The sequence below is a fragment of the Uloborus diversus genome, chromosome 8, assembly GCF_026930045.1.
Source record: "Uloborus diversus isolate 005 chromosome 8, Udiv.v.3.1, whole genome shotgun sequence".
Lineage (NCBI taxonomy): Eukaryota > Metazoa > Arthropoda > Arachnida > Araneae > Uloboridae > Uloborus > Uloborus diversus.
In genome coordinates, this window is record NC_072738.1 from 46,261,954 (window position 1) to 46,274,505 (window position 12,552).

A 12,552-nucleotide genomic window follows, 5' to 3' on the forward strand; every position below is an offset into this window, starting at 1 on the left:
TTTAAATTAGTTTCATCGATGAAGTTACTTAATTTAAAGAGTTTTTAATTGAATGTGCCCTTTGTTTTTAAAAGCTCTTTATGTACCTATATAAGAATGTCTTAATTCCTTTTTTTACTTTCTTCTATATTTAATATATAGAAGATAGTATTGGATTCGTGCAAATTTTCGAATTTTGACGGATTCGAACGTTTTGAGGTGTGCCAAGTCCATTTCGACCATTTTTGGAAAATGTCTGTGTGTGTGTGTCACATATGTGTCTGTGACCAGTTTTTTGTGGCCTCTCTACAGCAAAAACTACTGCATGAAATCAAACAAAATTTGGTACACATATGTGCCGCTATGTGAACTCGTGCCCATTGGCTTTTGGCGTGAATTCCTCCAAGGGGGTGGAGCAATGGGACGTTTCTTGAGTTATGCTTGCCTGCAATTCCCCAGGAAGTAACTGGGTGAATCAAACAAAATTTGGTCCATATGTTGCCCCTAACAGGTACAGGTGCTGATTCAATTTTGTTGTCAATAGATCAAATGGGGGTTTAACTATAGCACTTTTTTTTTCGTCAATTGTGACTGTTGTATCTCAAGAAATTATGAACAGAATCAAACAAAGATTTATCGACAAGTAGCCCTTAGAGGATATAAGAGCTGATTCTATTTTGGTGTCAACAGTTGAAAAGGGGGTGTCACTATCGAACCTTCTTTTTTTTCAGTTTGAGTGCCATATCTTAAGAAGTAATGCTACGTTCTGGATGAAATTTGGAGTAAATGTGAATCCATACGTAAACAGGCGTTGGTTCAGTTTTGGCGCCAATCGCTCCATGGGGTACTGATTTTTTTTGTGTGCGTGTAAATAAAAATAGCTTTATAATTGCAACAATAAGAAAGATAGATCGTAATAGATTGTCTGCATATTTCCCATGATTTTAATTGTCGGGAAATAACCAGAAAATCGCGATGATTTAACTTTTTTAACTGTTGCAATCTTGTGTTTGTTAACAAATAAATGTTTGTAATTATTTTAAGCAAAGCTTTTAAAATAATTTTCAATTTTCATTCTTTGCTTTGCTTTTGAAGTAAATCGGGAATTGGGATGGCCGTCAAGTTTTGGCGTGTGTAATTTTGTTTTTGTTGGGAATATTGCTTCCTCGTCAAGCATGGGGAGGAATCAGAATTATAAGAAAGATACAGAAGAAAGTTTCATGATGGCCACTACATACTAGTTTTAATCATGTAATCAGATGATTTAATGAATGTTCTTTGTTATCAGCAGACACACCATTTTTTAATTTTCTACCGGGGGGGGGGAGCAAAGGTTATATACTCTATACATTCTATCAAAAAAACAACAGAAACCACACCCACTTATATATAAATACACTAATTTCTCAAAGCCGGACCCTTAATGATGGCCTGGTCATCATCCCTTTAGTTTTATATAATAACATGGTGTGTTAAATCATAATAAAAATGAATATGCATAATTCCTTTATCCCAATTTAAGTGTGCTTAGTGTATTTAATATAATGAATCAGAGTAGATAGGTACACTTCCTCGGAATCATGTAAAGCTCCCAGAGATTTTAGGATTATTGGTTTTCATCTTTTGTTCTCACTCTTTTGTACTTAAATTTTTGAAAATGCCCTTAATAAAAAGTTAAAACCCCCCTTCCTTTGCTTAATAATAATAATAATAAAAAGGTTTGTGTTACCTACACATTTTCGTGTTAGCAAATTGAAATAAATGAAGCTCTCATGAGGGATTTACTTTGATAACTTGCTTATTTAAAAATTTATTCAAGTATTTAATTTAATAGGGATGATTGTGTTTCGGTATTATGCAGGAAATCTTATTTTTTGTTTGTTAATACCAGAAATAGAGTTTTGCGTATTATGCTTTTTCCCTGCCATCACCGATTGTTTTTTTCCATACTCCAATTTTACAAACGGCCAATTGTCGGCAAACATATCGATAATTATAAATCTTATTCATGGTGTAGACCTGGTGAAATGCAATTCTAAAATTATTTTACTTTATTAAGTTCTTTGGGTTGCCATTTTTATACTTTTGACGCCTTTGTTTTGAAAAGGGATACCTCTTTACATGCGATCGTATGAAACCCAATTCTGCTGTATTTAGATGCAAATTATTTAAATTTCTTTTTTTTTTTAAATTGAAATCATAAATTTATATTTTTCAAACAATGTTCTTTATGTTTGTTAAAACATTTAATGCTGAAACTCTGATAATTTTAATTTGCTTCAATTATGTTAAAAGATATTAATGATAATCTTAGATGTTTCAAAATGCAATTTTAAAATAATTCACTGAAATAAAATCTTTTATTTGCTGGATCTTTTAAAAAGTTTTGATGCCTTCATTTTGAAAATTGCAATGTCTTTGTATCCATTATGGAATCAGATTTTTCTCATTTTTTTTTTATATTTAATGCGCTTAATAAATAAGTAAACAGATGAAATTTCTTTTGACTTGTATTAAAATAGTAAAGTTGAACTGTATTAAATGGAATTCTATGTTCTTTATGAGTGTCAAATATCAAAAAGTTAAATGCTAAATCGCTGCCAGAAGTTTATTTTTTATTTAATTATTTATGTTTTTTAATACATGGTTAACATCTCTAGTTGATGTTTTATTTCTGTATTGATAAATATGGTAAAACTGGATGAGTTCATTTTGTACTGATTAGGAGATTTATACATTGCATCCAGTTCAACTCTTTTCAATATATTCAGTTGCGAGTGCAATTTTCATTACTTTCGAAGAATTTCTGAGAAACAAATTGAAAATTTGTTGAATCTTTTGATTTCGCCTGAAATAGTTTTTTTGGGAGATAAATATTAATACTTGTCCATGAGTAACTTTTTTACTCATGAACGATTTAATTAAACAAATGCACAATATTTTGATTTATGAAACTTTGAATGTAAGAACTGTATCTTGTAGGTTTATCAAAAACAATTAATGCTTATATGTACAAAATTTTGTCTATTTAATGATTAGAGGCCTAAGTTTAAAGAATGCCCCCCCCCCCACCCCCCACCTGCAATTTTATGTTCAGTACTTTCCAGTATTTTTTTGTGAAATCACTATCACCCACTAGATTAAACTTGCCTATTTTAATCTTCCTTATTTTTCATGTTTTAACTGAAGAAATGCATCATAATAATAAGTAACATGTCTTTAATGAAATCAAATCTTATGCATTGGAATTAATTTGGACAATTTCTATTGGTGTGTTCCAGATTGAAAACAGTAAGGCAACTGCAGAAATCAGACATAGCTAAAACTCTGCAAGCAAAAATTAAATTAAAATTTTCTCCTGGATTTTCTTTCCATTGTTTTAAAAAATTAAAGTTTCTTTTCCTGGAGTTTTTTGTGCCCTTTAAATAGAAGCATCAATTAAATTTGCTTTTTGAAAAAAAAAGGCAGTTTTGTAGAGTTTTTTTTTTTTTTTCTTCTTTCTTTTTTGCATTTGAGGACTAATTTATCAAAAGGGAACATATCGGTTTTCTAAAAATGTTCAGGAGGTGAGAAAAAAAACGAGTTAGGGTAAGAGCGAAATAGTCTTATCAAATTCTCTGGGCACAGAATTGAGCATTAAAGCACAGCAAATCATGGCCCAGAGTAAGAAATGTTTGTGTAAAAAAAAAAACAAAGAGATATCGCCATCTTAATTTTGGATATGTGACCTTTTGAACGAAAACCTGAATGTTGAGAATTCCAATTTCACCAAAACCCTAATATTTCACCTTCTCATATTCTCTTATCAAAGTAGTGAATTAAAATTTAAGGATTTTGGACATGTGTTCCTTGGTATCTAAAAGTCACTACAAATTCTTTCAGGATATGTCCCCTTTTGTTCAAAATAAAACGTGCAGAGGACAGATGTTACTCTTTGATCAGAAAACCACACCTTACCCTTAAATAAAATAGGATTTTCCACATTTGGACTTCTTGAGAGAAGGGATTTGATTAAAGTCATCTGAAAGATTTAGAAAATGTCATAAAATGATTTTTTCTAAAAAGTGGATATGTTCCCTTTTGATAAATTAAGCCTCATTTTATAGTACTGTGGTTAAATTTGCAATTATTTTTATCTGCCACATGAATCATCTTGTATCATTTATGCCATTTAATCATGGCTGGGTATCTCCTGCTGTTATGCTTTTCGTACTTGCTTTGTGGTCTTTCCTTTTGTGGTTTCCTCCCATCACGAGAGGAACCTCATTCTTCTTCTGATTGCTCCTCAACTCTTGACTCTCTTAGCATCGAGTATCCCTGAAACTTGAGTAGTGTATTTGCCAGGGTTGGCTTTCTGCCGGCAGAAACTAGTTTTTGCCGTGCCAGTGGCAGAAACTGGTTATAACCGGTAAAAACCGGCAGAAACTGGTAAAAACCGGCAAAAACTTAAAAGCGTCTTTAATAACTAAAGTAATTATTAAATGATATTTGTTTAAGTCAACTAAGAAATTAAACTTTATTTCATCATTTAAAAAAATAAAATCCTATGCTAGTGCCCTTAATTTAGTTCAGAAAGGGAACTTTTCAATTGCAGATGCCCGAAAAATTTGGATTAATATTGGAAAGGACGAGAAATAATTCGGGTGCTCAGGAAAGAGGAGTGACATACAGAATTAAACAGGCATTACTGATTGTAATTTGAATGCTTATGTAAGCTTCATCTAAATTACTTGTGATTGAAATTATCGTGTGCTTCAAGAAGAAAGTGCCCGAATTTTACTTGCCAATATTATTGTACGATATTTTGCCCTTGTGTCATAGCTTTGCAAAATAAATTGACCCTATTTCTCGAAACTTATTTTTCCAGTCAAATTTGTACCATTTTTATAGTTACTGCATGGTAGACCAGTTTAGAAAAATATGCACTAGATGAAAGTTTCACAAACATTGCTTGTTCCTTGGTGCATTGCCTCCTAGCTCTTCTGTAGCAAGACTATTCTAAAATTTCTTATTTGTGCACGTTAAATTGAGAAACTGTTTAGATTATAGAAAACACCTTTTCTAAGAGCCAACAGCAGAGTTAAGACAATGTCACATTTAAGCTTTAACTGAGAAGATATTGTAATTAAAGTATGCTTTGGGGTTTACAACTAATTATGTTTTTCCGTGCATTTTCTATTGTATGTCAGTAATTAATTTTTTGTCATTTTGTGAGTTTTTGCCAGTTTCTGCCACAAATGTGGCAGAAAGTGGTTTTTGCCATGCCGGTTTTAACCGGTTTCTACCAGTGGTTTTAACCGCTTCGGCAGAAACTTGCCAACCCTGGTATTTGCAGAGAAAAATTTACATTTCAAAGTGAATCAATTACAACAATCACTCATGCACCTTCTTTTTATCGAATTAATTTTGGAACTCCCTGCATTTTAATCTCGCAAGGGTTTTTTTGATGACAGTGATTGAGTGTGTGAAAATAGCTGAACAGAGGAAACTTTAACATAATAATCAATTCAGTGAAATCCAATATTAAGTTAAAGAATTTGTTAATTCAAGTCAGGCATTGCCAAATCAGTTTTATTCTAAATGTATATTTTATGTTTTAATTTTTATGAATATTTTTCTTACCTCCTCTTATACTTCTTTCTTTTAAATTGTTACTAATGTTTTATAGGGAGAAAACAACTTTTGAAGGTATTTTAGATGAAATTCAGTCTGAGAAATGCAAGGATGAAATTGCTGATGAGGATGAGAAATCAGAGTTTCTTGATTCAACTGCAACTGCTGAAGAAACGGAGCAAGAAAAAATGGAAGTTAGCGATGAATTGGATGATATCTCTGAAGGAGAACTTCCTCCGAGTGACAAAGAAGAACTTGAAGATAAAGATGTTACTGCTAGTGATGAAGAAAAATCAGCTGATGAAGATGACAAAGCACCTTCTCCAAATGAATCACTTGAAATTCAAAAAGAGTCACCTACAAAAGAGATTGTTGATGAAGTTATTCCAGAAGTTGTTCAACAAGATCAGAGTCAAGATTCTACAGCCAAAGAAGCCTCTGAAGCTCTTATGGAGCTGGCGTCAATATTTGCAGATTTTGGACGCCAGCCAGTTGTTGAACCTGTAGTAGAAGCAAAAAATTTAGCTGTGGCTGACGTTAAAACAGAATCCTTGGATGAAGTAAGTGTTGAGCAGAACTTCCAAGTTGCTTCAAATGTAACAAATGGGGATCTTGATTACAGTTCAGAAGCAACTCTTTCGGCTGATGAAACTCGTTTATACGAAAATATGGATAAACAGGCTGAATATAGAAGAAATTATTTTGGCAGTGTAGCAAGTCAATTAATTTTTGAGCATAGTTATTGTATACCACCGGAACCTCCCATGAAAATAGAAGAACCTGTTTTAAAACCTGAACCAAAAGCTAAAACGTTGGACTCTATTATAGAATCTGTTGCTCGTGGGCCCCAGCAGGTTGTAGCTGATCATGAGTACATTAAAATGTGGGAAGCTCCAGAACCTCCTTTTGTTATACCTCCATCACCTCCTAAGGTCATGCCAAGAAGAAAAACGAAACTAAAGCGTAAAAGACATTCTAGTAGAAATAATTTTAAAGAGAATTTTGTTGAAGAAGTCAAACAACCTGTTATTCAGCCAGAATTTACGTTTCCAAAACGGCTTGTTGTGGAAGAAATGAACATTCTGTATGAATTTTTAAAGAATGGCATTGACAGTGAAGATATTTTATACCTACAGAAAAGCTATGATGCACTACTTCAAGATGACACTCAAGGGTTTTGGCTTAATGATACTCATTGGGTTGATCATCCTGATATCCTTTCAGTCTTCTTATCTTTACTTGTTTTGTGTAGTGTGTTTATGTTTGTAATGTATAGGACAAACTGTACAGTTAATGGTCGCTTAGTTAAACTTTTCACTTTCATGCGTTACAAGTGTGGATATGACAATGGGAAGTTGCTTTTGATAAGGTTTTCTGTTCCCCTTACAAAAATAGAAAGAATAGATAAAAAAACACGTGTGGAAAAATTTGCACATTAAAATTAATGTATAGTCAGTTTGTATAATTATGACCATTTCTGAGATTTTATTTTTATTCTGAACTTTTTGAGGAAATCTTTAAAGAACTAAGTTAAATATTTTAACGGTTCAGAGGGATTTTTTGGCTTTTTTTAGGATTCATAAAAATATTTTTAAAACCTTTTAAATTATTTACTTAGTAGTTTTTTAGTTGAGGCATCTAGTAAAAAATCATGTAAAATTCTTCCATTTTTCCCGTCTTTACTGCCCTGATTTTTAGTTTTTCCACATTAAATTTGGCCTATTCGTGAATCATTGTGCCCATGCATTTTGCTGACTATAAACCTGTGAATAACTACTGTGGAAATTTTTCACATTTTTGTAGCCTATTATACATTGCAGCAGATAGACAATTGGATAAACTGTCTTAAAGTAAAGTTATTTAAGGCATTGATTGATTTTCCAAGAACATTATTTGGAGAGACTGCTAATACTAGACAATGTTTTGAATGCTTGTTTTTATGTAAAAGAAACTGAATTTTCAATTTAATTATTAATTCATTGTTGATTAATACATTATTAATTAGTTGTACATAATGTTTCTTAGTGAGGAAAAAATTCTTTAGTAATGCTTCTTTATACAATCGTAATTTAGTGCAAACACTTCTACTTCCTCTACTATTAGAGATCCTTTAAACAGTTTGGAGACATTTCTTAGCAAACTTACCTTTTCTTCAAACATTTGTTTTTATTATGGTATCTGTACCACAGCCCAGAACCAACTACTAGTTTTGGTGGTGGCATTTTCGAAAGGGGGAGTGTTCAAATGCAATATTCAAGCATAAATAAGGAATCTGGGAAGCATGTCAAAATTTGTCCTTGAAAAGCAGTTTATATTTGATCTAATAAGTGGGGATCATGATCCCTCCTCCCAGATCCACTCCTGCTTAACCAAGATAGTTTCTGCAATCCACAATGTGAGGTTTTTATACAGAAAAAGTGTATTTAGAAGTTTTACTTATATCAGAAAAATATGTTTCTTCTTTAACTGTGCTTACTTAGCATTCCATCCCCACCAAAGAAAAAGAAGAAGGATGAAAGTGCTCGAACACATTTATCTGGTTGTGCAAGGTGTGAAGGATACTACAAATTAGATGTAAAAGAAAAAGCTGTTTACAATAATAGTGCAGCTGTTAGTTTGGATGTTGACAGTGAAGTACTTGTAAGTATATACATAGCTATATATTTTAATTAGATTAATAACATAGCTTTCAATGGTAACAAACTTTAGTTTTGTTTTTAAACTATTCTCTTACCGAATTTAACTTCTGTTTTATTTCTTTCAAAAATTCAACCTCAAACTTGCCAAAATAAAAGTGTTATGAAGTATTATATGACACTATGCTGTTTAATTATTGTGTGCACTGTGAAAGTAAAATTTTTCTCTTAAAGAAATCATTAAAAAGTAAGTAATAAAAAAAAGATTTAATGTACTGTAACCCCTCATTATATTGCTCATTCGAATATGTCGCTCTTTTCTTCTGTCTCCTGAAACATTAAAGCCTTTTAAAAAGACCTTCCTTTAAGTTTGAAACCATTTATGAAAACATGTCGTATCACTCAGATAAAGGTCTTTTTCTTCTTTTTTTTGTCAATGAACAAAACAAAGATGCTTTTACTCTTCTGAATTCACTGCAAAAGCAGCAGCAATTCCTCTCATCTAAATGTATGCATCCGCAGATTATTTCAGTTTAAGACAGTTTGTAAACTACTTGACATTTTCTTTTGTATTGATACTAAGGCCTTTACAATGAGTGAGATACAGAAGGTAAAAGAAAGCATACACCCTTCTTTGACTGCCTATTAGTACAGAAAAGATTTGTGCTTGGTTGCACAAATCGGGATTTGCATCAAAGAAAGGAAGAATGATCTGTACAGGCCACATAGTTTTCTGGAAACAATATGGTTACTTTTACTTTTCAAATCCTTTCTACAGCAAATCGTAGAGATTCTACAGTCTATTGAGAATAAGAGGGTATTAGAATGATAACTCTTATCTTGCGGTAGCTGAGAAAGATCATCTTCATTTGCCATTTGATGTTTGTACCTTTCTGATGCTAAAATTAACTTAAATTTTAATCCTGTTTATTGAATTTTAGTAAATGTGATAGTACATTTGTGAATTACATCAAAACCATTTGAAAATCATATCAAAGAGTGAATGCTAATTTACTTGTATGTTGGATTGATAACTATTTTTAATGACTTTGATTATTTCGCACTTTCGGATATATTGCGCTTATTCTTTCTCCCCCGAAAAGCGCAATATAACGAGGTGTTACTGTACCATGTTTTTGAAAGGAACTAAAAAATATAAAATAATCTCTAAGCATCATATAGATTCAAAGCCCCACACAAATTACGAATTTCTTACAAATTCTCCAGAAAATTTAGCAATTTAATTTTAATAGCAATCAAAATACTTGTAAGCTTTAAAAGGAAAGTTATAGAGCATTCACAACAGACAATTGATGCATTTATAACTTAACTGCAGTAGAACTCCTATTGTCCAAATCAATTGGAACCGGACGACTGGAGCATATTCGGATAATTGGATTTTTCTGAAAAAGGGTTTGATTTTTACTAATTAGTGTATGTATGTTGAAAAGAGAGAAAAAAAAATATTTTTTTCAAGAAAATGAGCTCTTAATTAATCAAATAGAAAAGTAAGTTGTCTGATTCTGAACTATGTTCGAAAAGTTTCTCTTGGAAATTTAGTTAATCAATCACAAGATTCCACCCGAGCAGACACACATCAAACTAAATTAGTAAAAAGATGATAAATAAAGACTTTTAAGAAAAAAAAAATTTAACATATGTACCTGTATATTATGTGTATGTGATGGATATTAATAAACTTAATTGTTTTAAATTCTAACTTTGGAATTCTAAATGTTGAAACTGTTTTTAAAAGGATCCAACAAATAAAGCAAAAACAACTGCTCAAACTAATAGAGAAGCAAGATCAAATCAGAGACGTCTCTTGACATCGTTTGGTGAAGTGGACTTCTGCAGCGATTTACTGAAGTTTAATCAACTGAAGGTAGGATTTATTTTTATCAGTTTTCAAAAATCTAGTCTGTTTTACAATTCAAAAATATTAAATGTGTTTATCCATATCATTACTTTTTCATTTTGATGTACATTGAAAAAATTCTGAAAAGATTTTATGAAAACAAATTCTTAACACTAAACATATGAACACTTAATACATGTCTATTTCTACCATAGCCTATCAAATGACCTGTTGTGGTAGATAACGGTATACAACAAGTATTACTCAAAATAAACAAACTACAAATTTAAAAAGCAATAAAATATTAACTGTATACTTAATAGAAAAAGTAAAAGCAAAAATGAGCAAAAGTGACAAGATGATATGGGCATTCCAATGCAGAAGTTCATAACCAGGCTTTTGAGTGGTTAGTCAAAAGTGTCCACCCGGAAGGGGGGGGGGGGGGGTATGGTGCATCCGATTTGGATGAAATTTTATAGAGGCATAGAGATGCCTTTGAAACTAACCTATGCAAATTTTCAGCTTCCTAGATCCAAACTATTTTGATAGCCACTTTGGACGCCAATATCTCTTAGAAAATCAATATTTACGCTCTGCAATTATAACCCATTAAAAACATGCATATAGACAATGGAATTACAAAGTCCGAGCACTTGAATCATTTTTGTTTAGAATTGATGACATTCTAAAATCCAGGAAAAAGTTTCTCTGCTGCGTTGTTTCAAGACTTTGCATATGTGCTACACAAAAGTTAATGAACTCAAATGCACAAAAGTACTAGAATGTGTTGACAACCAAAAGTACTTAAAGCTCCAAAAATTTCAGGCTTGCAGTGTTATAAAATGTCACGTAATCTGAGATGTAACAAGGCTATTCGTTGCGACATTTTTTTATCCTTATTTGAAAGAACACCATAAAAAAAAATTATTTTGAAAGGAAAAAATGTGTTTTTTCTAATGGTATAAACAAAAAAACGATGCGAGGTGACAAACTTGAGCTATAGCGCTTTGAAAATAGGCTATTTTTCACTTGAACGGTTTTGATTGCCACTTTGAATCACAATATCTTTTAGAAAATAGATATTTAAGCTCTGTAACTGTAACCCATTAAAAACAAGCACTTTCCCAATGGAATCACGCAGTAAGAGCTTTTGAATTATTTTTGTTCAGATTTTATGACAACTTAAAATCCAGAAAAAAAAAATTCCCATCGTACTTTTTCACAAGTTCAGGCTCATACTACACAAAACTAACGAGCTAAAGTTCACAAAAATACTTGAATATACTAACCGTCAAACATACTTTAAGCGCCTAAAATTTCAGGATTCCAGTGTTATTAAATTTGGTGTAAACTTGGCAATTTGGCACCAAAAGCTAATCCGCCATCTTGAATCACATTTTTCGTAGATCCTAGATCTTCAGGATTTGCATCTAGGAAGGTAAAAATTTGCATAGATTAGTTTCAAATGCATCTCTGCTCTATAAAATTTCATCCAAATCGGAGATGGTCGAGTGGGGACCCCTAGGTCACTTGACATGGAATGACTCACCTTTGAGATTTTTAGAGTGTTTTTAGGAGCATTTTTCTCCTTTTGGGGGGAGCAGAGCTGATCCTAGCAGGTGTGCAGAGTGTGCGCCGCACAAGGGCGGCCAAAGCAAGGGGCCGCCGCAGGCCGCATCATATAGTTCCTATAATCGAGCAAAATTCCTCAAGAATATCTCACAAGATAACTTATAATAAGTAGAATAAATATGCTGATTTTTAAATGTTCAATTGTCAAAGTATGTGTCGATTTCCCGACAGCATAGCATAGTTTAAGAAAAATAGAATGTTAAGGAACATTGTGTTGGTTCATTGTCCATTAATATCTACTCTTAACACACATGCTTCGTTTGGTTGCAAAGTTTGACAGAACCGGTAATCAGGCATGGATGCAGGGGAGGGGAAAGGCCCCCTTCTGAAGCATGAATGGTGCCATCTAAAAAGAGCACCGAGGGCGTTCACTAATGTTTACCCCCCAAACTTTTGTAGACCTAAACAATGAAGACATACTTTCTTTATTAAAAAAAAACTATACTGATTAGATACTCTCGCAAGCATTTCAAACAACAAACTATGTAACGAACTCTGTGTTTAACAATCGTGGATGCGTGGAGAGAAAGTGGAAAATTGCGACTCCCTTGAGAGTAACATATATGAATGACGAACTAAAATGTTGTACTTTTCCCCCTTTACGACAATTTTTCTGATTAAAATCTTGAATGAACTGCTTAGTTTCAGATCAGGTAGGAGGACAGGGCCCTTGCCCCGGGAAGCAAATTTAAATGTAGCTCCAAAACGAAGATCCAAAAGGATGCCATGACCTCCTTGACGAAACTAAAGAAGGCTTAAAATTGCGTTTCTAGGACTTTACTTTCAGACAATTTCGCTGGTTGAACCATCGATCTTAAGGACCCAATTAAGTCT

At 32.5% G+C, this 12,552-nt stretch overlaps 1 protein-coding gene across 1 annotated transcript in view; it reads left to right on the forward strand.

The window, feature by feature from the left end:
- Nucleotides 1-12,552, forward strand: part of LOC129228722 (histone-lysine N-methyltransferase SETD1-like) — a 71,209-nt gene that overhangs the window by 44,379 nt on the left and 14,278 nt on the right. Inside the window, exons 13-15 of the mRNA XM_054863407.1 lie at nt 5,648-6,804; nt 8,069-8,226; nt 9,985-10,113. Coding sequence (XP_054719382.1) covers nt 5,648-6,804; nt 8,069-8,226; nt 9,985-10,113 — 1,444 coding nt within the window. The remainder of the gene's footprint in view (nt 1-5,647; nt 6,805-8,068; nt 8,227-9,984; nt 10,114-12,552) is intronic.